Raw genomic sequence first — 27,264 nt, 5'->3', positions numbered from 1 at the left:
TACCAGAAAATGCTGGAAATACTCCAAGTCAGGCAGCATCTGTGGAGAAAGAATCAGAGTTAACGTTTCAGGTCGATGACCTTTCGTCAGAGCTGGAAGAAGTTAAAGATTTAACAGTTTTTAAACAAGTAGAGAGTCAGGCAAAGTGAGGGGGGGGGGGAAGGAAAGTACAAAAGAGAAGGCCTGTGATAGGGTGGAGGGCAGGAGTGATTAAAGGGACGGTGGTGGTAATGGGACAAGTAAAGAAACAAGACAGGTCTGGAGGAGCTGTAAATGGCAACAGCAGAACCATTACCAGCATCTGCTGTCCGAAAAAAATGGCAGCAGTGGTTATGATCTGAAGCTATTGAAATCAATGTACAGTCCAGAAGGTTGAAAAGTGCCTAATCAAAAGATGAGGCTCTGCTTCATTGGAAGGGCACAGGAGGCCGACGGGAGAATTAAAATGGCAAGCGACCAGAAGGTCAGGGTCACAGAGGTGATTAGCAAAGCAATCACTCGATCTGTGATTGGCCTTCCAATGTAGAGGAGACCGCATCGTAAGCAGCAAATACAGAATACTAAATTGAAAGAAGTATAAGTAAATCGCTGTTTCACCTGGAAGGAGTATTTGGGGCCCTGGACGGTGGGAAGGGAGGTGATGAAAGGGCAGGCGTTGCATCTCCCCTGCTCGCACAGGAAGATGCCATGAGAAGGAGAGTGGGTGTTGGGGTTGATGGAAGACTGAACCAGGATGTTGTGGAGGGAACAGTTCCTTCGGAATGCTGAAAGGGGAGGGGAAGGCGTGTTTGGTAGTGGCATTGCGCTGGAGGTGGCAGAAATGGCAGAGGATGATACGTTGAATGTGGAGGCTGGTGGGATGGGAGGTGAGGACAAGGGGGACCCCATCATGGTTCTGGGAGGAAGGGGAAGGGGTGAGAGCAGAAGTACGGGAAATGGGATGGTCACAGTCGAGGTCCCTGTCAACTATAGAGGCAAATGCTCAGTTGAGGAGAAAGGAAAACATATTGGAAGCACTAGTGTGGAAGGTGGCATCATCAGAACTGATGTGCGGAGATGGAGAAGCTGGGAAAATGGAATACAGTCCTTACAGGAAGTGGGATCGGAGGCAGTGCAATCAAGGCTGCTGTGGGAGTTGGTGGGCTTGTAGCAGGTATTGGTTGACAAGCCTATCCCCAGAAATGAAGATAGAGAAGTCAAGGAAAGGAAGGGACGAGTTGGAGGTGGATCATGTGAAGGCATGGGAAGGGTGGAAATTGGAAGCAAAGTTGATAAAATTTTCCAGTTTGGGTTGAGAGCAGGAAACAGCACCGATACAATCATCAATGCACTGGAGAAAAAGAGGCGAGGGAGGGGACCTGAGTACGACTGCAACAAAGAACGTTCCACGTATCCCACAAAAAGGCAGGCAGCGCTAGGACCCATAGTAACACCTTTTATTTGGAGAAGTGAGTGGAGTCAAAGGAGAAGTTGTTCAATGTAAGAACAAGTTCAGTAAGGTGGAGGAGGGTGGTGGATGGGGACTGGTTGGGCCTCCGTTCAAGGAAGAATATTAATGGGAATAACCAGACTACATTTATTGCTAATCCCTAGATGTGCTGAGATGGTGGTGTTGGGCTTGAACCACTACGTGTTTTGTATAATTTATTTTTCCACAACTGAGTGGCTTGCTAGGCCACTTCAAAAGAATATTAACAGCCAACTACTTTGTGCTGGACTGGAGTTACATGTAGGTCAGACAGGGTAGGGGTGGCAGGTTCCCTTCCCTGAGGTACATTAGTGACTCAGTCAGTTGTCTAGCAGCTTTCACGGTCATTTTTTCTGCTGCTAGCCACAAATTACCAGATTTATTCAATTCAGTTTCATAATTTGCCAGTTCATTACCAAAACCACTACATCCCCAACTAAGAAATGTCCAACAGAATTCCTGAAACTGCCTGATTATATTGCATGAATGTACTTACCAAGTAGAGCAGGAAGGTGTGCAGACCTGTCCCAAGTCCAACAGAAGAAAGAATGCCCAAGCCTATCCAGTAGGCACACCACAAAAATTTCTTTTCCACCAATTGCACGTACTGTCAACGAGGAAAAACAAAAGCAATATTAACACCTGATCTATAAGTGCCTTTAACATTTGAAAACATCCCAAGGTGCTTCACAGTTAATGGTCTAACCTAAACAGGAATAGAAGGAGACTTTAGTATCATTGTTAATCCTATGGATTATCCACCAGTTGCAAGGACAGACCACGATAAGGGAGCTTCTGGATTGTAGGTGGGGGGGGGGGGGGGGGGGCGGGTCCACACTCAGGAGATGCTGTGAAGCCACTGAGCGATATACACATTTTTTTAAAAATGTGGCAGTGCAGCACTGAGGAAGTGCCGTGTTGTCAGAGGTGCTATCTTTCGGATGAGATGTTAAACCTCTCAGGTCTGTCCTCTTGAGGACATAAAAGACCCCTGACACTATTAGTTCAGTTGCTAACTGCAGCATCTCCACATCATGACTATTTTGAAGAGCAGGGGAGTTATCCCCGGTGTCCTGGCCAATATTTATCCCTCAATCAACACCTAAAACAGATTATCTGGTCATTTATCTCATTATTGTTTGTGGAACCTTGCTGTGTGCAAATTGGCTGCTGCGTTTCCTACATTACAATAGTGACTACACTTCAAAAGTACTTCATTGGCTGTAAAGCTCTTTGGGATGTCAGGAGGTCACGAAAGGCACTACATAAACACAAGTGCTTTCTTTTCTTTATTAACCCACCAGATTACCCACATATGGTACAGTCTATAATGCTTTTTAATGGCAGATTAAGCAATACCAAAAGGGCGGGGGGGTGCGGGGAGCAGAATACTTAGTATTACTGGTAAAGCTAGTTTAGTTCTATTGGATTCACCATATCAGTTATAATTTTGAAAATAGCTGCATACGTGACTGCTGAGATGGTGGCTGATTGAGATATACTTCCAAAGCTGATTGAGAAGCTATTCGGAGGTGGGTGTGGAGTCTTTTTCGTCCTTCCTCACATAAGTGCGGACATGTCCTGGGGGACAGTTCCACTGTCAGCAGTTGCTCTCAGATACCTTCCTCAAGATACGTACCTACTTCAGGTGCAAGCCTAGGAAACTATTTGACAGTGGTCATCACAGCCTGATTTTCTTGTCATCCATCACACCCACTGCCCACCATTGAATGGTGATCATGAGCAAAAACAGACCCTGCTTGAGATCAGCTAAGTCAGGATTTGGAACCTTCCTGGTCTTTATGACTAAGCACCATGCCACATGCTGCAGTTAGCAACTGAACTAATAGGGAAACTCTTGTGCAACAGTCATTCAGAGCTCAAATTTCATTAAGGAAGATTATATCACATCGGTTATACACACACACCAAGAATTTAAAAATTCCCGAACTGCAATATTGGTCAAATCATAAGTGAAACTTTACTATAAATCAAACAAGCCAATAATTCTGTGGTCTGAAAAGATTTAATGCATATTAAAAGGAGATGTAAACACCAGCCAAAAAATGTAAAAAGCTAAAACTTAAAGTTCTGCTTTTAAAAAACTGCAAACTTACAAGCATAACATAATAGAAATTAAAAATCTTTCCATAGCCAAAATCACTTAAAACCTAGTCCAAGATTTTGTCAAAGGTTAGGAGATTGGTGCACAATTTCATAGCAGCCACTAAAAAAAAATTAAAGCTACATATAAAAAAATGATTATACTTCGACATAGAATTTCCAGAATCTCTGATGGAAATATGGTCCATAGTAACTGTAAAATTTAAACATGCTTCAGAGGCATAATCAAAAAAAAGACCACAAGCCAAAGAAGATATTAAGAGGGGTGCCGAAAAGCTTGGCCAGAGGTGGATTTTTTTTTTTAAAAAGAGGGGGAAATAGAGAGGAGGGAAATTCCAGGGCATGGAACGCAGGTGGCTGAAGTCAAGGCCACCACTGGTGGAGATATATACACCATTATCGATTATTGATAAAAATAGCCAAACTGCAGTTGGTTCGGCAAAGCAATGCGTCACCTCAAGTCTCATTTAGAAAGACATCAACTTGTGCATTGATTTATATTCTGCTACTCATCCAACCGTTGTAACAAGTGCCTGAAAAGCACGAGAATAGATACATATCCAGAGCTCGCCCACTGGTCAGTTCCAATTATGACCGTATATCTGCAGAAGACAGGAATGCAAGACACCCCCATCAGCTTCAGACAGGGGACAGTTTAGAGATACAGGAACACATTGCCATACACTGTGGTAGATGAATGGCTCCTTGGGGAGTTGGGGGTAGCAGATAAAAAAATAAAATTAAATACAACTCTGGCAACTTCCACCTTGCTCCTCCCTCCTCCTTCAATATATTATAAAAGTGCTTTGAGTGTAGCAAGATAAACAATGATCAAGCCACGAGTCAGGACTGGTTTAATTCAACAACGACGTACATTTATATAGTACCTTTAACATAGAAAAACATCCTAAGACACTTCACAGAAGCGTAATCAGACAAAAATCGGCACCAAACCAAAGAGGATGGGTGACTAAAAACTTGGTCAAAGGTGTGGGTTCGAGGGAGGGTCCTAAAGGGAGAGAGAGAGAGAAAAATCGAGAAGCAGAGGGGTTTAGGGAGGGACTTCCAGAGCATAGGGCCTAGATGACTCAAGGCAAGGTCGCCAACGGCGAAAGGAGTGGGGGTGCACAAGAGGCCAGAGTCAGAGGAATGCAGAGTTCATGCAGTGTGGTAGGGCTGGAGATGGTTGTAGAGATAAGAATGGGCGAGGCCATAGAGGGATTTGAACATGAAGATAAGAACTTTAAATTTGAGGCATATGGGACTGGGAGCCAATGAAGGTAAACGAGCAATGGCAAGTAGGATTTGGTGTGGGATAGGATAGCAGTCAGCAGAGCTTTGGATGATCTGAAGTTTATGGAGGCTGGAAGGTGGGTGGCCAGCTGGGAGCACTGGAATAATTGAGTCTGAAGGTGACAAAAGTATGGATGAGCGTTTCAGCAGATGAGCTGATGCAATGGCAGAAGCAGGTGATGTTAGAGGTGAAGGAGAGGATGTGGGGTCAAATTCATTTCTCTGAAAGAAGTTTTCTCTAAGATTCCATTTTATAGTTATCAGATCTCAAAAGGCTGTTTTATTGGATAAAGTTTGTCAGTTACCCATCTAATTGTCCAATGAAGAGAACCCGTGTGATAGATATTCTGACGTCCACAGCATATGATATCATAACATCAGCCCATGGATATACTGAATCCAACTCAGCACACTTATTAGCCAGGCTCAAGAGCTCCACAAAGCGCAGATCAGGAGAGCTAGATCTTTGCTGCTGCTGAATTTACAAGACCAGGTACATTTACTTTCAGTGATGCCATTGACAGATTGTGAACCAGGACTCTACCACAATGTAGAAGTACCTGCTTAGAGATCAAGTTGTATTTTCAAATTAACCAACTCATTTAAGTATTGATTGCATGGTGATATCAATGCACTGTCTGGGCCATTAGCCTGTCAGTGCCCAACAGCTGGGATTGTTTAGCCTAAATTAACTGTTCTTAACTGCGATAGATTTACAGCTAGGTAAATTGGTTGTGATGAGTTGGTCTATTAGGAACACTGGGAATTTTTAGTTTTAATCCAAGATTTATGATGCCATTTATTAAAGCTAATGACAATTGCATAGCAGTGTAAAAAAACAATTCAATTATTTCAGAAGAAATTGGACTGCAAGATTAAGTAACTCTGGCTTATTTTCCAAATTCCAAATCCAGTTGTACATCCTCCAAATACCAATAACGGTACATTAAAAATCAAACTCCTGATCTACAATCAAACCGTTTTGGTGCTGTCCAAACTCAAAATGAAGTTGTCAGTCTCACTCAGGAGTTGTAAAGATGGCTGATGTTGGGACGTATCATGCTGGTATAACCAAGGGTGCTCTGGAGAGACTGGGATTAAGGCGCATGTTTGGGGTGAAATACTCTACATCTCATCATTCTATATCTAACATGGTAGGTTTATTTCTGGCACTAGTTACCAAAAGTGGAAGTATTCATTTCCCAGGAGTACCATGAAGAGTGCAAAAATTCACCCAAATAAAAACATAGTTCAAAGAATGATACAATAAATGTAATGAAACCTGTCTATAAAAAATACTAAGATTTGCATTGAAATCCAAATCAGTTCTGATGAAGTGTTACAATTGAACTGTTAATCCACCTTTGCCTTTCAGATACTGATCAGCCTGCTATGCATTTCCAGCAATCATTCTCATTGTATCACCCTGTTGCATTTCATTCATTTATTGTTCTGGACATTATTTCATCACTAAACACAGATGGTTAAGAACAGCCCTAGATTATAACCATTGAGCTCACCTGCTGATGCTCTCCTTCAACATAATAGGCAACTGTAGCTACAGCCAACATCAACAGGGTGACGAGAACAAACCCTCGTCGCTGCCACAACCTGAAAAGAGAAACACGTTCAGAACACTTACAGTTTAATGCAGGTACATGTATGATTCTGCTCTCAGTTTTGGTTGAGGCAGGAGAAGAGAAAGAAAAAAAAGTCATGATAATGGGCAAAGCTTATTTTATGCCACAGATTATCTCCTATTTTAATTCATTTTTCCCCAGGACCTCAAAACTGAAATCCCTTACCTCCTAAGATCAAGCTATTAAGTTTGGCATCACCTAACTACTACCTACTACATCGCTCCTACTTTTTTCAATCTTGATGGCACCCTGCACTGTAGGCCTTTCACCTAGGTTCCTTAATAAAATTTAAATCGGTATTGTTGCCGACACACCAGTGCCACACGTAGTTGACCAACATACCACACCACAGACATCATGAAGTTTATCAATCATAGAAAATAGGTGCAGGAGTAGGCCATTTAAAATGATCATGGCTGATCCTCTATCTAAATGCCACATTCCTGCTCTCTTCCCATACCTCTTGATGCCTTCTGTGTAAAAACCAGAAAGCTAGAAATCTAGCTGGAAATACACAGCAAGAAAGTCAGCTTCTACAAAGCATTTTCTGTTTTTATGCCACAGATAGTGCCTCCGATTCCCCAATTTAGCAAGCTATCATTGAGATGAGGAACTTAAGAGGGAGAAGACAAATGGAGAAGAGGTGTTTCTCCTTGCGAGAAAGAAGGAAAAACTGTTCAGTCTGCTTTCTTAGAAGTCCCAGTTAGCTGCAAATTAGTACTGGTAGAGAGAGAACGGGACACACAAAATGGGGAAAGAAAAAGGAGTGCAATGGCACATCAGGTTAAGAGCATGAAAAATAGGAGCAGAGATAGGCCATATGGCCCCTCAAGCCTGCTCCGCCATTCAATCAGATCATGGCTGATCTTAGACCTCAACTCCAATTTCCCGCCCAATCCGCATATCCCTGGTTCTGAGTCCAAAAATCTATCGATCTCATCCTTGAATATGCTCAACGATTGAGCATCCACAGCCCTCTGGGGCAGAGAATTCCAAAGATTCACAACCCTCTGGGTGAAAAAATTTCTTCTCATCTCAGTCTTAAATGGCCGACCCCTTATCCTGAAGCTATACCCCTACTTCTAGACTCTCTAGCCAGGGGAAACAGCCTCACAGCATCTATCCTGTCAAGCTCCCTCAGAATCTTATGTTTCAATGAGATCACCTCTCATTCTTCTAAACTCCAGAGAGTATAAACCCATTCTACTCAATTTTTCCCTCATAGGATAACCCTCTCATTCCAGGAATCAATCTAGTGAATCTTCGTTGCACTGCCTCTAAGGCAAGTATTTCCTTCCTTAGGTAAGGAGACCAAAACTGTACACAGTACTCCAGGTGCGGTCTCACCAAAGCCCTGTACATTTGCAGCAAGACTTCCTTACTCTCGCACTCCAACCCCCTTGCAATAAAGGCCAACATATTAGCCTTCCTAATTGCTTGCTGTACCCGCATGTTAACTTTTTGTGTTTCATGAACAAGGACACCGAAATCTCTCTGAACACCAACATTTAATAATTTCTCACCATTTAAAAAATATTCTGTTTTTCTATTCTTCCTACCAAAGTGAATAACCTCACATTTCCCCACATTATTCTCCATCTGCCACCTTTCTGCCCATTCACTTTTTTTTTTATTCGTTCATGGGATGTGGGCATCGCTGGCGAGGCCGGCATTTATTGCCCATCCCTAATTGCCCTCGAGCAGGTGGTGGTGAGCCGCCTTCTTGAACCACTGCAGTCCGTGTGGTGACGGTTCACTTAACCTATCTGTATCCCTTTGCAGACTGTGTCCTCCTCACAGCTTACTTTCTCACCTGGCTTTGTATCATCAGCAAACTTGGATACATTGCACTCAGTCCCTTCATCTAAGTCATTAATATAGATTGTAAATAGCTGAGGCCCAAGCACTGAACCTTGTGGCACACCACTAGTTACAGCCTGTCAACCTGAAAATGACTTATTTATTCCTACTCTGTTTTCTGTCCATTAACCAATCCTCTATCCATGCTAATATATTACCCCCAACTCCATGAGCCCTTATCTTGTGTTCAGGCAAGAATACTTTTTAACGAGGCACACACTACCTTCTGTACAATCTTGCAGCAGATCTTGTACATTATCTCAATCAAAAATGTGGGGACAAATCATTAACCACAAAGAGCTGGGCATTTCAGCCTAACCAGTCTTTTTAAACTACTAACTACATATGAAGCACAAGACCACTTATAAGTCTCCATGCATTGTACTGTTTCACAGACCAAGGATGATTAAAGTTTCTGATTCCTAATCATGCTTCCAATTCTGCTCCTCCCCAGTATTCTTGTGAAAAGCATTTTCAAAGTACATTTCCTTGCGCCTTCCCATCTTTACCAGGCTGCCTCCATAATCCCTCTTGATATTCTGCTCTGTTCTCCATTTCTTTCGCTCAACCTTCACCTGCGATCCAGGTGCTGCAGCAACCAAGTCACGTGACACCAAAGCATAATTTAAAATGTTAAAAAGTACACCAAGACGCAAACCATTATATAAAGAGATCATAGAACCCAGGTTAACAAATTCATGAATTGACCAGAAGTAAACGAGTCATCTTATAACAGGATCCAAGTGGTTTCCTCAATAAATTACATCTGGAAGTGGTACAGTATTAGTTTAATGGAAGGGCTTAGTGGACTCCATTAATGACGACACTGAAGCTCAAGCTGAACCCCAAGATTATAGTACGCGTTTCTTAAAAAATAGTGGAACCTCAAATTATCCACACTTCAATTATCGACAAGATCTTTTGTGTTCGAGGAGAGACCCGAGGACAGGGGCTGTTAGTAATTTGTTTTCTTCGCACCTCTTCGTCATTCTTCGTTATTCGCCAAGGACCTTTCCTTTCTTCTCCCCTCTCCCAACTACAGCAGATAATTGAAGTTCCACTGTTCGCAGGATTTTAACTTAAGCAAAAGGGCTGATTTCAGTTCGAGCTACATAGTGTTGACATGGTCATTGCATTCTATGTCAACACAAGATCACAGTAACGCTCCAGGATGAATGATATTGATCTCAAAGATGAAGGTGGAGAACTTGCAGTTGAGTATCAGATAATGCCCAGTGCAGAATTCACTATTTAGAATATTTTACACCCACAGAAATGTGCTGCTTTTTGTACGAAGTCTTTAACCATTTTATAAATCATACCAGCAAATTATTGATTGGGATGTTTTACTATGTTAAAGGCGCTATATAAATGCAAGTTGTAGTTGTTGATGCAGCATTATGTATGTTCTCACCCAACAATTACTAAAACAACTAGAATTTATACTTGTAAACAATTTTACACCACCAAGTTATAGTCCAGCAATTTTATTTTAAATTCACAAGCTTTCGGAGGCTTCCTCCTTCATCAGGTGAACGATGTGAAAACGATGTGAATTTATACAGCATCTTTAATGTAGACAAACTCCAGGTGCATGAGGAATGCAGACGCAGAGCCAAAAATGGAGAGATTTGAGCGTATGTTCTCTCATTCTGCATCCACACAGTAATATGAAATGTTCTGTCGCATACACCACCCTTGTTGGCCAATACAATAGTGTTCCTACTTTGTCCTAAACAGGTGTATGGTGTCCCATCACCTTCCCGCAAAAGTATAGCACCTGGTGCAAGAGTGCCACATATTCTCAAATTTGTTTTAATAAAGGGAACTGATAGAAATTGTGGTTGCTCAAGATAAGCTTCGGAAGCATTTCATCAAATAGTTACAGCCCCATTCTCTTCCACATCCTTCCTTCCATAGCTACTTTCAACAGTGTATGACCTAAACTAACCCCAATAAATGGATTTACATAGATTTGACAATATTTAAAGAAGCAAAAAGCTGTTTTTTTAATTAATGCTTTTTGCTACTAGTATCAGGTTGGTGTTCTTATTACATTTCTCTCTCCGTTCCCTCCCCCTAAAAAGCCAATACTGTGGTAGTTGGAAAATCTAATGTTAGTGACTTTAAAAACCTGGATAAATGCTAAGTTACAGAAGAAAAACAGTAAGACGGAAGGCATCTGCAATACTGTACCTGGATAGGATTTTTTTTTTTAAAACAGTCATTTTAACATTTCCAAACAAAAAAAATTGAACTACTCTTAACTTTACAAGGACAGAAACCATAACATTTGACTATCACTACGTATCAATACGTCATAATCTACAGAATTTTTTTTATACTTCAATATTCATCATGGGGCTTATTATTTAGGTGGACATTAAAGATGCCATGGCACAAGTCGAAAAGCAGCAGGTATTCCTTCCTCAATCAGCACCACCAGAAGACAAATTGCCTGGTTATTCATCTGACTATTCTGAGATGTTGCTGATGTAGAACTGTATCACGTTTACTTGCATAATAGTCACCGCACTTCAAAAGTCATTCATTGTGAAACACTCATGGACATTTTGATGTAATGAGGTGCTACATGAAATGTAATCAATTCTTTTCCCCCTCTTCACTCCTCTTGCTGTTACAATTTGCAGCTGCTGCCTTCTGAACACCAAATTCTCCACGAGACTCATAAATAATTAAAGAGGACATATATTCTATCGATTTGTAAGAAAAAGAGCATTTATATAGTGCCTTTCACAACCTCAGGATGTCCTAAAGCACTTCACAGCCAATGAAGAACTTTTGAAATGTAGTCACTATTGTAATGTAGGGAAACAATCGCCACATTGTTATAAAGAGAGGTATCTCTGTGCTTACTGATGTGTCAGTTCTTCGCCATCTGCTTTGATTTCAATTCCATTTCCTGCTTTATATTTGTGCATTGAAGGCTACCTGGGAGCAAATTTTTCCTCTTTAGCACTTTACTTCTCCAGATAGCCTGACAAACTCAAAATCTCTATATATAGGGAACCGCAGGGGTGAACCATTGCTCCACTACTGCACAGAGATAGTTCAGTACAGTGCCGTAGAGCCTTTTAGCTGGTAATGATCCAGCCCTTTTAGACTGTTCAAAACAAATGCTTTACTATAAGATCTCACTAATGCTCATCTGTCTACAAACTCTGGAATTCTTTAAACAAACTACTCTTGTAAAGTAGAAAGAACCTCACGTGCTGGCAAACAAGCAATTCTTTCTCCAAGAAACTCCTGACAAATTAATTTATAGTCAAAATATTTGTCAGATACACAGAAAATGCTGGAAACGGACATGTCAATTAGCATTTGGAAGAGATAAGAAAAAATTATGTTAATTCTCCTGCAGCCTTTCTTTTGATTTCAATATATTTGGTATCCAAGAATAAAAGAATGTGCCCTGTCTGCATTTCATTGTTGGCGAAACTTCACTCACTGAACTGAAGGTTAAACAGTCAAAATTGTGATGCATTGGGAGAATTGCACAGCAAAATCCTGCAGTGTTACAAGCAGAGTTGTACTGAAGATCAAAATGTTGTTGTCAGATAAATTTGAAATTGAGTGTTCAACGAATAGACTGTACTCAGGAACCAAATCATTCCAGATGAAGCCCGAAGGATTTTAGGAACCTAAAACCAAGTGGAATTCCAAAAAATCCAAAACAGGTGAAAATATCCTGTGCTATGGATCTTAAATGACAAGCATCATAGCAGTCAGATCAATGTTTATAGCAATTTGCTTTGAAAAGAAAGGAGAAAATGAAAACTGCTAGACAAGAAGAACGTACTACTCACATAAGCTCTTTGAGTGAGTAAAGAACGTACATGGCACAGTAGCGCACACAGTTTGGGGATACATTTACAGAATGCTTTCTGAAGGCTTACTCTGCTCCTAAAGGAACGTTGTGCAAACACATCTGTCACACTAATAGTCAACAAAAAGATGGAAAAAGACCTGCCTCATCATGTCTCACAAATGTCTCGAAGCACTTCACATACAATTAATTACTTTGAAGTGTGACGGTCACATAAGCAAACAGCAGCCACCTTGCACACAGCAAAAACACCCGAATGGCAATGATTAATTAATTTTTGGTGGTATGTTAGCCCCCATGTTAGTTGATATTGTTAACAGTTCCCTCTCCTCAGGTACTGTCCCCCTCCCTTTCAAATCTGCCGTCACCACCCACCTCCTCAAAAAACCCACCCTTGACACCAGTCCTTGTCCTTAGCAAATTACAGCCCCGTCGCCAACCTCCCTTTCCTCGCCAAAGTCCTTGAACATTGACATCTCCCAAATCCAGGCCCATCTTTCCCGCAACTCCATGTCTGAATCCCTCCAATCAAGTTTCCGCTCCTGCCACAGTACTGAAACGGCTCTTATCAAAGTCACAAATGACATCCTGTGTGACTGTGGTGAATTACCCCTCCTCATTCTTCTCCACTTGTCTGCAGCCTTTGACAGGGTTGACCACACCATCGTTCACCACCGCCTCTCCTCCGTTGTCTAGCTGGGTGGGACTGCGCTCCCTGGTTCCATTCATATTTATCCAGTCGTAGTCAGAGAATCACCTGCAATAGCTTCTGTTCCCGCTCCGTTACCTCTGGAGTCCCCCAAGGATCTATCCTTCGGCCCCTCCTATTTCTCATCTACATGTCGCCGAGGGGCAGCATCATCCAAAAACACAACATCAGCTTCCAAGTATACGCTGACGACACCCAGCTCTACACCACCACCATCTTCCTCGACCCCTCCACTATCTGATTTGTCACGCCGCTTGTCCGACATCCAGTACTGGATGAGCAAAAATTTCCTCCAACTAAATCTTGCGAAAACCGAAAGCACAGTCTTCAGTCCCCAACGCAAAATCCATTCCCCAGCCACCGACTCCACCCCTCTCCCTTGGTCACTGTCCGAGGCTGAACCAGACTATTCGCAACCTTGGCGACCTATTTCACCCAGAGATGAACTTCTGACCACATATCCACTCCATCACCAAAACTGCCTACTTCCACCTCTGTAACATCGCCCGTGCCTCAGCTCATCTGCTGCTGAAACACTCATCCATGCCTATGTTACCTCCAGACTTCACTATTCCAATGCTCTCCTGGCCTGCCTCCCATCTTCCACCCTCCATAAACTTGAGCTCATCCATAACTCTGCTGCCTGCATCCTAACTCGCACCAAGTCCAGTTTAGCCATCACCCGTGCTTGCTGATCTACATTGGCTACCAATCCGGGAACGCCTCAATTTTAAAATTCTCATCCTTGTTCTCAAATCCCTCCTTTGGCTCACCCTTCGCTATCTCTGTAACCTCCTCCAGCCCAACAACCCTCCGAGATCTCTACGCTCCTCCAATTCTTGTCTGTTGCACATCCCCAGTTTTAATCGTTCCACCATTGACGGCTGTGCCTTCAAATGCCTAGGCCCTAAGCTCTGGAATTCTCTCCCTAAATCTCTCCACCTTTCTCTCCACCTTTAAGACATTCCTTAAAACCTACCTCTTTGACCAAGCTTTTGGTCACCTGTCTTAACATCTCCTTATGTGGCCCAGTGTTAAATTTTGTTTGATACCGCTCCTGTGAAGCACCTTGGGATGTTTAACCACATTAAAAGCACTATATAAATACGAGTTGTTTTTGTTGTTGCTGGTATTGGTTGAGAACAGAATACTGTAGGGAGGGAATTGCACAGCATAGGGCCTAGACAGATGAAGGGACGGTCGTCAATAGTGCATCCTGAAATCCCTTTGCCCCACAAGAATTGGAGGAACAAAGTGTTTTCAGAGCTGGAGAAGGTTACAGAGATAGGAAGGGGTGAGGCCATGGAGGGATTTGAACAGGAGGATGAGAATTTTAAATTTGAGGCGTTGGAGGACCGGGAGCCAATGTAGGTCAGTGAGCACTGGAGTGATGGGCGAATGGGATGGTACGAGCAGCAGAGTTTTGGATGAGTCGTTTATTGAGGTTGGAAGATGGGAGGCTGGCTAGGAGAGCATCGGAATAGTCAAGTCTGGAGGTGACAAAGGCACAGATGACTTTTGGCAGCAGATGGGCTGAGACAGGAGCGGAGATGGGCAATATTATGGAGATGGAAGTAGGCGGTCTTAGTAACGGAGAGGGTATGGGTCGGAAGCCCAGCTTGAAGTCAAATAGGTCGTGAACAGTCTGGTTGAACCCAAGGCAGTGGTCAAGGAAGGGTACAGAATCAGTGACAAGAATAAGGAGTGTGTGACCGTGCCCAAAGATGATGGTGTCGGTCTTTCTGATGTTTAACTGGATGACACCGTTCACCTGACGAAGGAGGAAGCCTCCGAAAGCTTGTGGAATTTAAAATAAATTTGTTGGACTATAACTTGGTGTTGTAAAATTGTTTATAACTGGAAGAAATTACAGCTCATCCGGGACTGGATGTCGGACAAGCAGTCAAACAACACAGAGGTAGTAAAGAAGTCAAGAGAGGTGGTGGAGAGGTAGAGCTGGGTGTCATCTGTGTACACGTGAAACCTGATGCAATTTCTTTGGATGATGTCATTGTGGGCCAGCATGTAGCCGTGGAAAAGGAGGGAGCCATGGTAACGTTGCAGAGCTGAGAAGAAAAGCCATTAGTGGAGATCATCTGGCTACAGTTGGATAGTTGTAAACAATTTTACAACACCAAGTTATAGTCCAACGATTTTTATTTGAAATCTACAAGCTTTCGGAGGCTTCCTCCTTCCTCCGGTAAATGTCAGGAGCTCCTTGAAGCCTACGCATTTATACATCACAGAACAATACATGGTGTTTACAGACTGCCCCTGCAACTGCCCGTTGCCAAGGCAATCACCGTGTTCAGACAGAGAGGTGTCACCTACAGAACCCCCGAATACACATTCAACAAAAAACAAACAGGAAAAAAGAGAGAGAAGCAGAAACATCCGGAAGGCAGAGAAAGCCAGCAAATGACCCATTATATTAAAAACAGATAGCTTTTGTTCGCTGGTGGGGTAACGTGTAGCGTGACATGAACCCAAGATCCCGGTTGAGGCCGTCCTCATGGGTGCGGAACTTGGCTATCAATTTCTGCTCGACGATTTTGCGTTGTCGTGTGTCTCGAAGGCCGCCTTGGAGAACGCTTACCCGAAGAGCGGTGGCTGAATGTCCCTGACTGCTGAAGTGTTCCCCGACTGGGAGGGAACCCTCATGTCTGGCGATTGTTGCGCGGTGTCCGTTCATCCGTTGTCGCAGTGTCTGCATGGTCTCGCCAATGTACCATGCTCCGGGGCATCCTTTCCTGCAGCGTATGAGGTAGACAACGTTGGCCGAGTCACAGGAGTATGGACCATGCACCTGGTGGGTGGTATCCTCTCGTGTGATGGTGGTATCTGTGTCGATGATCTGGCATGTCTTACAGAGGTTACCGTGGCAGGGTTGTGTGGTGTCGTGGACGCTGTTCTCCTGAAAGCTGGGTAATTTGCTGCGAACGATAGTCTGTTTGAGGTTGGGTGGCTGTTTAAAGGCGAGTAGTGGAGGTGTGGGGATGGCCATAGCGAGGTGTTCGTCGTCATTGATGACATGTTGAAGGCTGCGGAGAACATGGCGTAGTTTCTCCGCTCCGGGGAAGTACTGGACGACGAAGGGTACTATGTTGGTTGCGTCCCGTGCTAGTCTTCTGAGGAGGTCTATGCGATTTTTCGCTGTGGCCCGTCGATCGATGAGTCGAGCGTCATATCCCGTTCTTACCAGGGCATCTTTCAGAGTCTGTAGGTGTCCACCCCATTCCTCCTCGTCTGAGCAGACCCTGTGTATTCGCAGGGCCTGTCCATAGGGGATGGCCTCTTTGACGTGGTTAGGGTGGAAGCTGGAAAAGTGGAGCATCGTGAGGTTGTCCGTGGGCTTGCGGTAGAGTGAGGTGCTGAGGTACCCGTCTTTGATGGAGATTCGTGTGTCCAAGAAAGAAACTGATTCTGAGGAGTAGTCCATGGTGAGCTTGATGGTGGGATGGAACTTGTTGATGTTATCGTGTAGTCTCTTCAGTGATTCTTCGCCGTGGGTCCATAGAAAGAAAATGTCGTCGATGTATCTGGTGTATATTGTTGGTTGGAGGTCCTGTGCTCGAACTTGTGCATGAAAATGTTGGCGTATTGGGGTGCAAATTTGGTCCCCATGGCTGTTCCGTGTGTTTGGGTAAAGAACTGGTTATCGAAGGTGAAGACATTGTGATCCAGGATGAAGCGGATGAGTTGTAGGATGGCGTCTGGAGATTGGCTGTTGTTGGTGTTGAGTATTGATGCTGTCGCAGCGATGCCGTCATCGTGGGGGATACTGGTGTATAGTGCCGAGACGTCCATCGTGGTGAGAAGTGTTCCTGGTTCAACTGGTCCGTGGGTACTGAGTTTTTGTAGGAAGTCTGTAGTGTCGCGACAGAAGCTGGGGGTTCCCTGTACGATGGGTTTCAGGATGCCCTCGACGTATCCAGAGAGGTTCTCACACAGGGTTCCGTTGCCTGATACGATAGGACGTCCGGGTGTGTTGGCTTTGTGTATCTTTGGGAGGCAGTAGAAGTCTCCCACGCGGGGAGTACGTGGGCTGAGAGCGCGTAGGATGCTTTGAAGGTCTGGATCGAAGGTCTTGATCAGTTTGTTGAGCTGGTGGGTGTGTTCTTTGGTCGGATCTGCGGGTAACCGTCTGTAGTGTTCCTGGTTGTCCAGTTGTCGGTATGCTTCTTTGCAATAGTCCGTTCTGTTCTGTATGACGATGGCTCCTCCTTTGTCCGCTGGTTTGATGACGATGTTGCGGTTGGTCTTGAGAGCGTTGATGGCGTTGCGTTGTGCTTGGGTGACATTCTGGACTGTCTTCTGAGTGCGCCTGATGAATCTGGCATTGACGCATTTCCTGACAGCTTGGGCATACATGTCAAGCTGAGGGCAGCGACTCCGGAGGAGTCCAGTTTGACTCTTTCCTCTTCGGTTGCTGTACCGCGGATCCCTCTGTGTGCTGTTCCGGATCATTGATTGTCTCATTGGGTTCGCTGTTGAAATCTTGGGGTTTGTGGTAGAATTCCCGAAGCCTCATTCTCCTGATGAATTCCTCTGTGTCCGCCGCGAGACTAACGGGGTCCATTTTGGTAGTGCCTTCCGTATGTTTCTGCCTCTCTCTCTCTCTCTGTTTTTTTTTCCTGTTTGTTTTTTTGTTGAATGTGTATTCGGGGGTTCTGTAGGTGACACCTCTGTCTGAACACGGTGATTGCCTTGGCAACGGGCAGTTGCAGGGGCAGTCTGTAAACACCATGTATTGTTCTGTGATGTATAAATGCGTCGGCTTCAAGGAGCTCCTGACATTTACCAGAGGAAGGAGGAAGCCTCCGAAAGCTTGTAGATTTCAAATAAAAATCGTTGGACTATAACTTGGTGTTGTAAAATTGTTTACAATTGTCAACCCCAGTCCATCACCGGCATCTCCATATTACAGTTGGATAGGTAAGAGTGGACAATGGAGGAGATGCGTCGGAGGAGGAGGGTGTGGTCGGTGGCATGAAAGGCTGAACAACTGGAACCAGTCATATAAAACTTCAGCTTGAACAGCAAAAGTACTGTAACCCAGTTGTAAAAAAAAAATCACCTGATACTGTTACACAAGATTAAAAAAAAAAGCTCAAACTTCCAAATGATCTGTAGATCTAAGTTGTTCAGTGACACATGTTTCCTTCTGTTGTGTACTGATCAATAATCCACTTTCAAGATTGCTAAATTTCTTTTCAAAAACTGGGATTTAAAATATTGAAAATCTATGGGCCACTAAAGCAGTAGCCAAGGTAGGAACACAGATATAACCCCCCTTTGATTCCCTGGCAGCTTTTTCAGCGCCAGTTGCAGAACCAGTTAGACATGACCGTATCTTAGTGCCCCACTTGGCTGGTTCCCAAATATGCTCATGAGCTTCATTAATTTACTACCATATCCAATTAACTTGCTCTTTCTATTCTTCTGCAAACATTACAGGAATAATTTTACTCAAATGTTTCTGATGCAACTATTTTAATTGTACTTAAAATCACTGCATTATTGAAAGCATCCATCAACACAATTCTGTGAATTTGTAAAAAGACAAACCCAGTCATGAAATTCACGTTGCAGCAAGCGGTTAGATAAATAGTGCCTTCAAACAGCATGCAGCCAAGCCAGTTTCCTACAATATAAGGAAACTGGTGTCCACTCTGAACCATCACATTGAGCTTATGTTCCCAGTATGCAGATAACATGGCTCAAAACCACAACAATGGGAAGCATTGGATTTTCACAACGTGTATCCAGGGTGACGAGGCCAATTTCCCCTTCCTCAATGTGGATTCACCTGGCCTCAGCTTTAACTTCCTAATGCAATTGATATCTTACAACATGGTATGTTAGTGTCAGCTTCAAGAATTCCTCTCATTTATACTTCAATCTACACCATACAGAGCAAGCAGAATTCCTGCCATCCTAGGAAATTGTGCATTTTGATCTCTGGCAAATAGTATCCAATATCCAGACTAAATGGTTCTGATGGTCTAAAACCACATTCCAATACTGGATTACACATTGGATTCCACTATGTGCCCACATCACTTTAGAATTTGATTTTTATTGGTCACACCAGATACTTTATTAAGACCAATCTACCAAACAGGTTTATTCACAGAGTCAACCATGGAAGCTAGCAACGCCAAATTGAAATCAGTTCCAATAACAATTTTGAACCAGTGTGCAAAAGGGTTAACCAGACAAACCCAGCAGTTGAGTTCCTTTGATGGGCTTTCTTCGCACATCTTTCTGACAAAAACAACCAAACACTTCTCAAAAAGGAGTTGCCACCCACTCCGTACCAGTTCCAGTCTTTTAGAATTATGCAGGCATCTTACATACACAGCTGCATCTCATCTCTGTATCAGTAACTATTTTACCCTTGCTACAAGTACATCAAAAGTGTTGGATCCTTTATTTCAAAGAGCATTATGGATATCAGCCTTGCCTTTGAGAAGTCAGCCTGTGGTACAGAGGCACTTTACTCGAACGGAGGATATCAGATCCCATAACACCTACTCAAAAAAATGCTGATGGCCAATTGTTGTATTCAGTAAATGTTAAATTAAGGGCATCCTGATTAGATTAGGTCATGGATTAATAACCTGTCGATACAGGCTAATTGTTTCTCGTACTTGGTGACTATTTACCCAGGCATATATCAAATAAATTCATTCAACTGGCTTTTTTTGTATAATTTATGCAGAGCCAAAATAATAAGAGCCATTCTCCCAACATGCAGAAGCAATTTTAAAGTAACCTTTCTTGGTCATGGACAAAAATATTCCATTTTTAATCAGTCACACGTCACTGAGATACCACAGCATCCATGCCACTTTGATTCCTTATAGTTATTACTAAAATAAAATCACTGTGCTCAAGGACATAAAATATACACAAGGATGTGTGTCTTGTAAATTAGATTTTATAGGAAGGGAATTTGAGATGGAATTTCTCATTTTAGAAATACTTTAGAATTCAATAAAAAAATGTGACGCTATACAGGTTGAGAAATGGCCAAATGTTAGTCTGCTGCTAAGCAGCTGGCTTCATTGGTAAAATACTTGATTTCTTACCTTAATGCCCATTCTTTAAAGTCTATGACGGTTTCCAGGAGGAAGTACTGCAAGGTGATGATCGGCCGTCTCCATAAAACAATGGCCTCCCTCTCCTCTCGATCCCTAAGTTTCCTCTCATTCAGTGACAAGAGGTCTGAAGACAAAAAAAAACATGATATTTTGAAGAACTGTGCTGTCCATCAAAATTGATTTAAAAATTTAGGTGCACGTAGCAATACTGTTCCAAAAATATGCAAAACAAAATGTAGCTTGATCTGTAATATCAGAACTGACAAACAAAATAATTTTGGGAACTCATTTTAAAGGATTTGGAATTTACAACTGAAAGTTTGGTCAAAGGGTAATGCAGGAAGTGTAGAAAAAAGATTTACATTTGAGATTTCTTATACAGCAGAGTCTCAACCATGGCCATTGTTTGGGGTTGGCATGAGGGAGCAGCACCAAAATCCTGAACTATCAGATGGTGCCATCAATACTTGATATTCTAGATGTTTTGGATAGGGGAAGGTTAAAAAAGAAAATAAAAAGAAATTGGTTTTGAAAACCAAACTCTATGCCGAGTTAGCTCTAATCAATTGACCTCGTTTCTCCTGCCTCTGCCCAAACACACAATATGAAGTCTCAGTGGGATCACCAATTTAGGCTTTTAGACTGAAGGGGACAAGGGAGACACAAAAAAATGTGACTGTTCATACTCCTGATCACTATACTATAGAAGTGACCATGCAGACGCTGCGACAACGGATGAACGGACACCGCGCAACAATCACCAGACAGGAGGGTTCCCTCCCAGTCGGGGAACACTTCAGCAGTCAAGGACATTCAGCCACCGACCTTCGGGTAAGCGTACTCCAAGGCGGCCTTCGAGACACACGACAACGCAAAATCGTCGAGCAGAAATTGATAGCCAAGTTCCGCACCCATGAGGACGGCCTCAACCGGGATCTTGGGTTCATGTCACGCTACACGTAACCCCACCAGCGAACAAATGTTATCTGTTTTTAATATAACGGGTCATTTGCTGTCTTTTCTATGTTTCTGCCTCTCTCTCTCTGTTTTTTTTTGGTGGTTTGTATATTCGGTGGCCTTTTAGGTAACACCTCTCTGTCTGCACTGTGATTGCCTTGGCAACGGGCAGTTGGAAAGACTATCTGTAATCACCAGGTATTGTTCTGTGATTTATAAATGCGAAGGGTTCGAGGATTTCATTTCCACAACATGCACCTGAGGAAGGAGGAAGCCTCCGAAAGCTTGTGAATTTCAAATAAAATTGTTGGACTATAACTTGGTGTTGTAAAATTGTTTACAATTGTCAACCTCAGTCCATCACCGGCATCTCCACATCATCACTATACTATAGAAGTGCATGTGTGGATGTCAGGTTGGAAGAAGATTGAGAATGAATGTATGGGAGCTGGCAAACCCAGAATGTGGCAAGCAATGAAACAAACATGATCACTTAGGTACCCCAGGTTAATCTCTGATGAGAATTCATTCCCATTGCACTGTTGTGATCACCAGTTCAGATCAAACACAAGGGCAAAAGTTTTAATAAAGTTGAGGTAAATTGTTTGCACCTGCTTGATTTCTGCAGTGAAAATTACAGATTTTTTTTTAAAAAATGAATTGTTGTAACTGCAACCTCCAGAGACAATGCCTCACCTGTGAAGTTACCATTCTGCTGTTCTTTAAGCACTCTTGGGCGATGATGCTGCGATTCATACTCTCTTTCATTTCCTGCCATTTCATAAATTCAATATTCCCCCACGATTCTGTCAGAACAAATGAGAACAAAATTCAGAACAGTGCAATAAACAGCATCTTTGCCAGAAACCAGATTTTACCACCATGACACAATTAAACGCAAACCTGTTGCAACAAAAGATTGAAGGGAGTTTTTTGGGAGCAAGCAGAGCCCCTGGAATAGCCACTATACTGGCTATTGGGAAAGGTCAGAGATTTTGGAGGCCCTTTTTCCAATGGACTATTTTGTGTGAATTTTTTGTGCTCATCATCCAGGCAAGGAATGTTAGTGCTGGGGAATTCAACACCTTCCATTTTCAGGCACCAGTTACAGCATAGAGTGTAGGACAGGTTAGATCAACAACAAAGATCCTTCTATTCTCCCAGTGTACATCTGCCCAACTTTTTTTTAAAATTCATTCATGGGATGTGGGCGTCGCTGGCGAGGCCAGCATTTTATTGCCCATCCCTAATTGCCCTTGGGAAGGTGGTGGTGAGCTGCCTTCTTGAACCACTGCAGTCCATGTGGTGAAGGTTCTCCCACAGTGCTGTTAGGAAGGGAATTCCAGAATTTTGACCCAGCGACGATGAAGGAACGGCGATATTTCTCCAAGTCAGGATGGTGTGTGACTTGGAGGGGAACGTGCAGGTGGTGTTGTCCCCATGTGCCTGCTGCCCTTGTCTATCTAAGTGGTCGAGGTCGTGGGTTTGGGAGGTGCTGTCAAAGAAGCCTTGCCGAGTTGCTGCAGTGCATCCTGTGGCTGGTACACACTGCAGCCACAGTGCGCCGGTGGTGAAGGGAGTGAATGTTTAGGGTGGTAGATGGGATGCCAATCAAGCGGGCTGCTTTGCCCTGGATGGTGTCGAGTTTCTTGAGTGCTGTTGGAGCTGCACTCATCCAGGCAAGTGGAGAGTATTCCATCACACTCCCGACTTGTGCCTTGTAGATGGTGGAAAGGCTTTGGGGTTGCAGTTTAAAATTGCACATTAATCAAGGGTATTTCATTAACGGGGACTTCAATTTCTTTACAAGTCCTGGGGCCAGGAGTAGGCCATTCAGACCTTTGAGCCTGTTCTGCCATTCAATTAGATCATGGCTGATCTGTACCTTAAATCCATTTACCCACCTTTGCTCCATATCCCTTAATACCCTTACCTAACAAAAATATCTCAGTTTTGAATTTTTCAATTGACCTTGCCTCAACAGCTTTTTGAGGGAGAGTATTCCAGATAGCCACTACCCTTTGTGTGAAGAAGTGCTTCCTGACACCATCCCTGAACAGCCTAACTCTAACCCCACCAGAGGAAATATAGATAATTCAAGGGATCTATATCCCTTGATATAGGGTTTTCAACCTGGAAAGGAGATACCTGAAAATTGATTTAGAGTTACACTAGATTGGTAATGTTATAGAAAAAGTTAACATAATATTAAATTAAACTTCGGATGTAGAATAAGGGAACACAACTTCAAACTAGAGAGGGGTTCTTTTAGGACAGCAGTCAGGAAATTCTTCACACAAAAAGTGATCAACACATGGAATAAACTTCTAGATAGAGTAATGGAGGCAAAGAGTAATGAAACCCTGGAATCGTTGAAGAAATAACTGGATGCTACGAAGAGGTGATGCTAGGGTCTCTCTTGATAGATCAATCAAGATGGGACGAATTGTTTTCCTCATCCATTATTTTGAGATCTTGTCAAGCTGCGTAGATGCGCTCTATATAAATGAGTCAATAAATGACAGCGAACAATTCAGTCTAATTTCAATGTGCCACAGAACACCAAGTTGCTATAAAAAAGGGCTGCATATAGTGACACAACTAGTCCTGGCCAGAATGGAGATGATTGGGTAATTCCCCTTTCAATCACGCCTGGAGACCGCAATGCTGTAAGTGACGGATTCATTTACGCACAATTTGTATTATGTAACTATCCTCCACTCACTGCATTTTGCTGGAGAAATCAAAGTGCTTTAATCAGTAGAAGTTGCTGCAGTTTCAGTCATGCATGAGTTCTGTTCGCTGCAGTTCGTAGAGTCTCTTTTTGATAGACTGTTTGCTTTGCTGTTTGCTAAGTAAATACATTTTCTTTGCTCTAAAACACATTTGTTTGCTCCAAGTCCTGCCATAAGTCCTCCTCCCGTCCAACTCATTGGCTGTGGTGTCAATAAACACGCCGATAAAAAAGGAAAAGTTGCGGTCTGCATTACTGTGAAACCAACGTGCTTCACAAGCTCAACCAAGAGACTCCTGTGGAGCAGATCTGGTTCCCATCATTTGTCAATATTTTAGAACTGATCACAAGCTGTCTGAGTTTGCACGAGCCAAAAGCATTTTTCAGAGTTTGACATAGCAGATGGATTCCACCAACAGCTTCTTAAAATACCATTTTCTTGCTGAAAATTGAAGCACAACTAATTTGAGGTCATTTAATCTTCGACAGATTACTGTCCCATTTATGATTTTAAAAATGCTGAGTGTAAGGGCCTATATGGGGCCCTAATTTTTTTTGTTAATAAACCTAGTTGAGGGGGGCAAAGCCTGTCGTACAATTAACTCGGCACAGACCATGAGTCAAATCCAAGCCTCCCTGCTCTACATGACCCAGCTGCTCAGTGGATAAGCTCCTGTGCCACTAAGCAAGTCCTAAGCATGGCATTTAAATGTAGCTTTAGCCACAGTAACCCCCTCAGTTCCTCCCAATTTCACCAATGGTTGGAAAGATGAGGAAAAATCACCTAGTAATGATAAGGTGTCATGAAGTTTGAATTTTAAAAGCCAGTTCATTGTGCAATAAAAGGAAGACCGAGAAAGGTAAGGGTTTTAATGTCCTGGGAAATGAGAGAGTAGGAGAGAGTGTGATCAGCCTTGAAATAAAAACAGAAAATGCTGGAAATACTCAGGTCAGGCAGCAAGTGTGGAGAGAGAAACAGATTCAGGTCGATGACCTTTGGTGAGCAGTCTTGAATTCAACACAGTAAGAATGTAAGGAAGGCAAAGAGTGTTTTGGATAATGTATTTTCAGTGCTTCTCTGATCTCTTATAAGATCAGAGAAGCAATGACAATAGCAGTACTGGTAAAATATGGAAAAAAAGGTTGCAACAAAAAAGTTGGACGCTTCCTGCTGAACAGTCTTAATTTGGAGATTACTATGAAGATGCAAAAAGCAATTCACCCACAGATTCTCAGCTTCAGAATGTAACTTGGGTTCTAAGATTCAGGCATAGATTTGTTATTAACTCTCAGCAGTTAGCACAGTTTAAAAATTATTAACCAGAAGTCAGTGAGTATGTTTTTGGAAGCTGATCTGTTGAAAAGCTTTAATTTTTAGAAATATACTTAAGATGTGGAGATATTTTACTAACAAGAGACTTATTGTATTTTAGCCATTATTTTTCATCAACTGCTTGCATTTGCTTGTATTTGAGCCTCCGGCTAATCTGTTGCCAAATTCTATACAAAACGCAGTGCATGATATTCCTGCAACTCTGAATGATGCAAGTACAACACAGCTCTCAATTCAAAGAGCAATAGACTTTTAAATATATAAAAATGTCCCAAGATTCTTCAGAGGAGAAGGGTTAGGGGAGGTGGCCAAACACTTGGCAAAAACAGGTTTTGAGGCTTAGAAAGAGCAGCGAAATAGCAAAGGGGTGGAGAGTTTGGGGAGAGTGTTCCAAAATGTGGGGTCAAAATGGTTCAAGACTCTGCCACTAAAAAGGTAGAGCAGAGGGATAAGGGATTCAAAGGAGAGCAGAATCAGAAGAATAGATGGCACTCTGGCATACAGGGTTGGAGGGAGGTAGGAAGGGGTGAGCTGGACAGGGACTGGTCAATGAGGACAAGGAATTTGAATTCCACGTGTCAGGGATCAGGGAACCAATAGAGGTTGGTGTGAAGGGGGACCTTGGGAGATAGTACCGGACAGAATGTAAACAATGGACTTTGACAAGCTGGAGTTTACATAAGATGGAACTCAGGAGACCAGTGATAAGATCTTAGGGAATTCAAGCGTGGAGTCGACAAAGACATGAATGACTTTCAGCAGTGGTGGGGGTGAAATAAGGAAGGAGGCTGGTCATGTTGCAGGAGGAAGAAACTGGCTTTCTTAATAATGGGTAGCAGGTTTGAAGTTCAGCTTTGGGTCAAATAAGATACCGAGAACATGCGCTGTCAAGTCAACTGCAGGACAGCCTGCCTGCAATCCTTTCCAAATGGAACAATTTTCACTACTAAATGACAACTTCAATGGGAAACACAGCAAGGAGTAATTTCTGCAAACAGTAGAAACACAGGTAGAAGTGAATTTCAAACTATTCTCTTGTTTCAAACTGTGAAGGCACAACTCAAGCACCCTGATATATGTTCTTCTCTTTCAATGTACACACTGGGCACGTCATTTTCCTTTACACGGAGGCAAACAGAACACGATATCACCTTAGTTTAAACTACTTGGAACAGTATTTAATTCAGGGAGAATATCCACACTGAACAAAATAAAAACAGCCTCATTTACTGTAACTGTGCACATCAAGCTTGGGTGAGTGTGTTTCATGAACAATATTGAGTGCGCACAGCAGATCAGTCAATAGCTAGATTAATGTTTTGTGGGGCCCTCCATTGCTCAAAATGTTTGTCTTTCTCCAGTACAAGGGGGCATAAATATACAATAGCCACTAACTGATCAAATAAAAAATTTAGCAGAAATTTCTTTACAGAGTGATGAGAATTTGGAAGTCTGCCACATGGAGTGGCTGAAGCAGTTATTAACGGACACATTTAAGGGGAGACTTGATGCACATATGAGGGAGAAAGGAAGAGAGATTACCGGGGCGGGAAAGGAAGAGGTAAATTCGAGTGGGAAGAAGCTCTTGGAGTATAAACGCCAGCATAGACCAGTTGTGTCTAATGGCCTGTCTTTCTGTGCTGTAGATTCTATGTAATTATTCAGCTGTACAAGGACAATTTATAGATACTTTTATGTTAGTGTTATTTTAGGTCAGATCCCAGGAGCCAGGCTCCTGGCATTTACACTATTAAAACCGGCTCTCTTATCCCAGTAGCAGTCTCATAAACCCAATTCTTCATTGGTCTATGTGTGGGCTGCTGGGAAAAGGGAGCCAGATTTAGCGATGTAGATACCAGTAGCACCAGTGTAAAAAGTGCCTGATGGTTCACAGGCAAATCACATTTCATATTATTTAGTACAGCATTTGAGTGCTGCAATTTTGTTGATCTGAATGTTCCTCACCCTTCCTCCATATATGGCCACTTAAGCAAAATATAATCAGCATATCAATGGGATCGAGCAGCTGTAGACAGTGCAATTAAAAATCAAAATGCAAATCAACATCAATGTGGACTGGCAGCAAACCAAGAATGACTAAGTGAAAACAAAAAGGCAGACCTATGCACTCTACATTTTGTTCATCCAACAGAGGGTTGAGAACAGGTACAATCAGTAACTTCCATTCAATAT

The 27,264-nt window shown here is 42.8% G+C and overlaps 1 protein-coding gene across 4 annotated transcripts in view; it reads right to left on the bottom strand.

The window, feature by feature from the left end:
- Positions 1–27,264, bottom strand: part of vmp1 (vacuole membrane protein 1) — a 150,159-nt gene that overhangs the window by 96,865 nt on the left and 26,030 nt on the right. For all 4 annotated transcript variants that reach the window (XM_068008484.1, XM_068008481.1, XM_068008482.1 and 1 more), the window contains exons 2-5: positions 21,701–21,810; positions 20,036–20,171; positions 6,406–6,496; positions 1,965–2,075 (exon numbers count right to left, since the gene is read on the bottom strand). In XM_068008484.1, the coding sequence (XP_067864585.1) occupies positions 1,965–2,075; positions 6,406–6,496; positions 20,036–20,171; positions 21,701–21,782 (420 nt within the window). In that variant the 5' untranslated portion in view covers positions 21,783–21,810. The remainder of the gene's footprint in view (positions 1–1,964; positions 2,076–6,405; positions 6,497–20,035; positions 20,172–21,700; positions 21,811–27,264) is intronic.

This window comes from Heptranchias perlo, chromosome 28, assembly GCF_035084215.1.
Source record: "Heptranchias perlo isolate sHepPer1 chromosome 28, sHepPer1.hap1, whole genome shotgun sequence".
Taxonomy (NCBI): domain Eukaryota; kingdom Metazoa; phylum Chordata; class Chondrichthyes; order Hexanchiformes; family Hexanchidae; genus Heptranchias; species Heptranchias perlo.
This window is presented reverse-complemented; position numbering and strand designations above follow the sequence as displayed.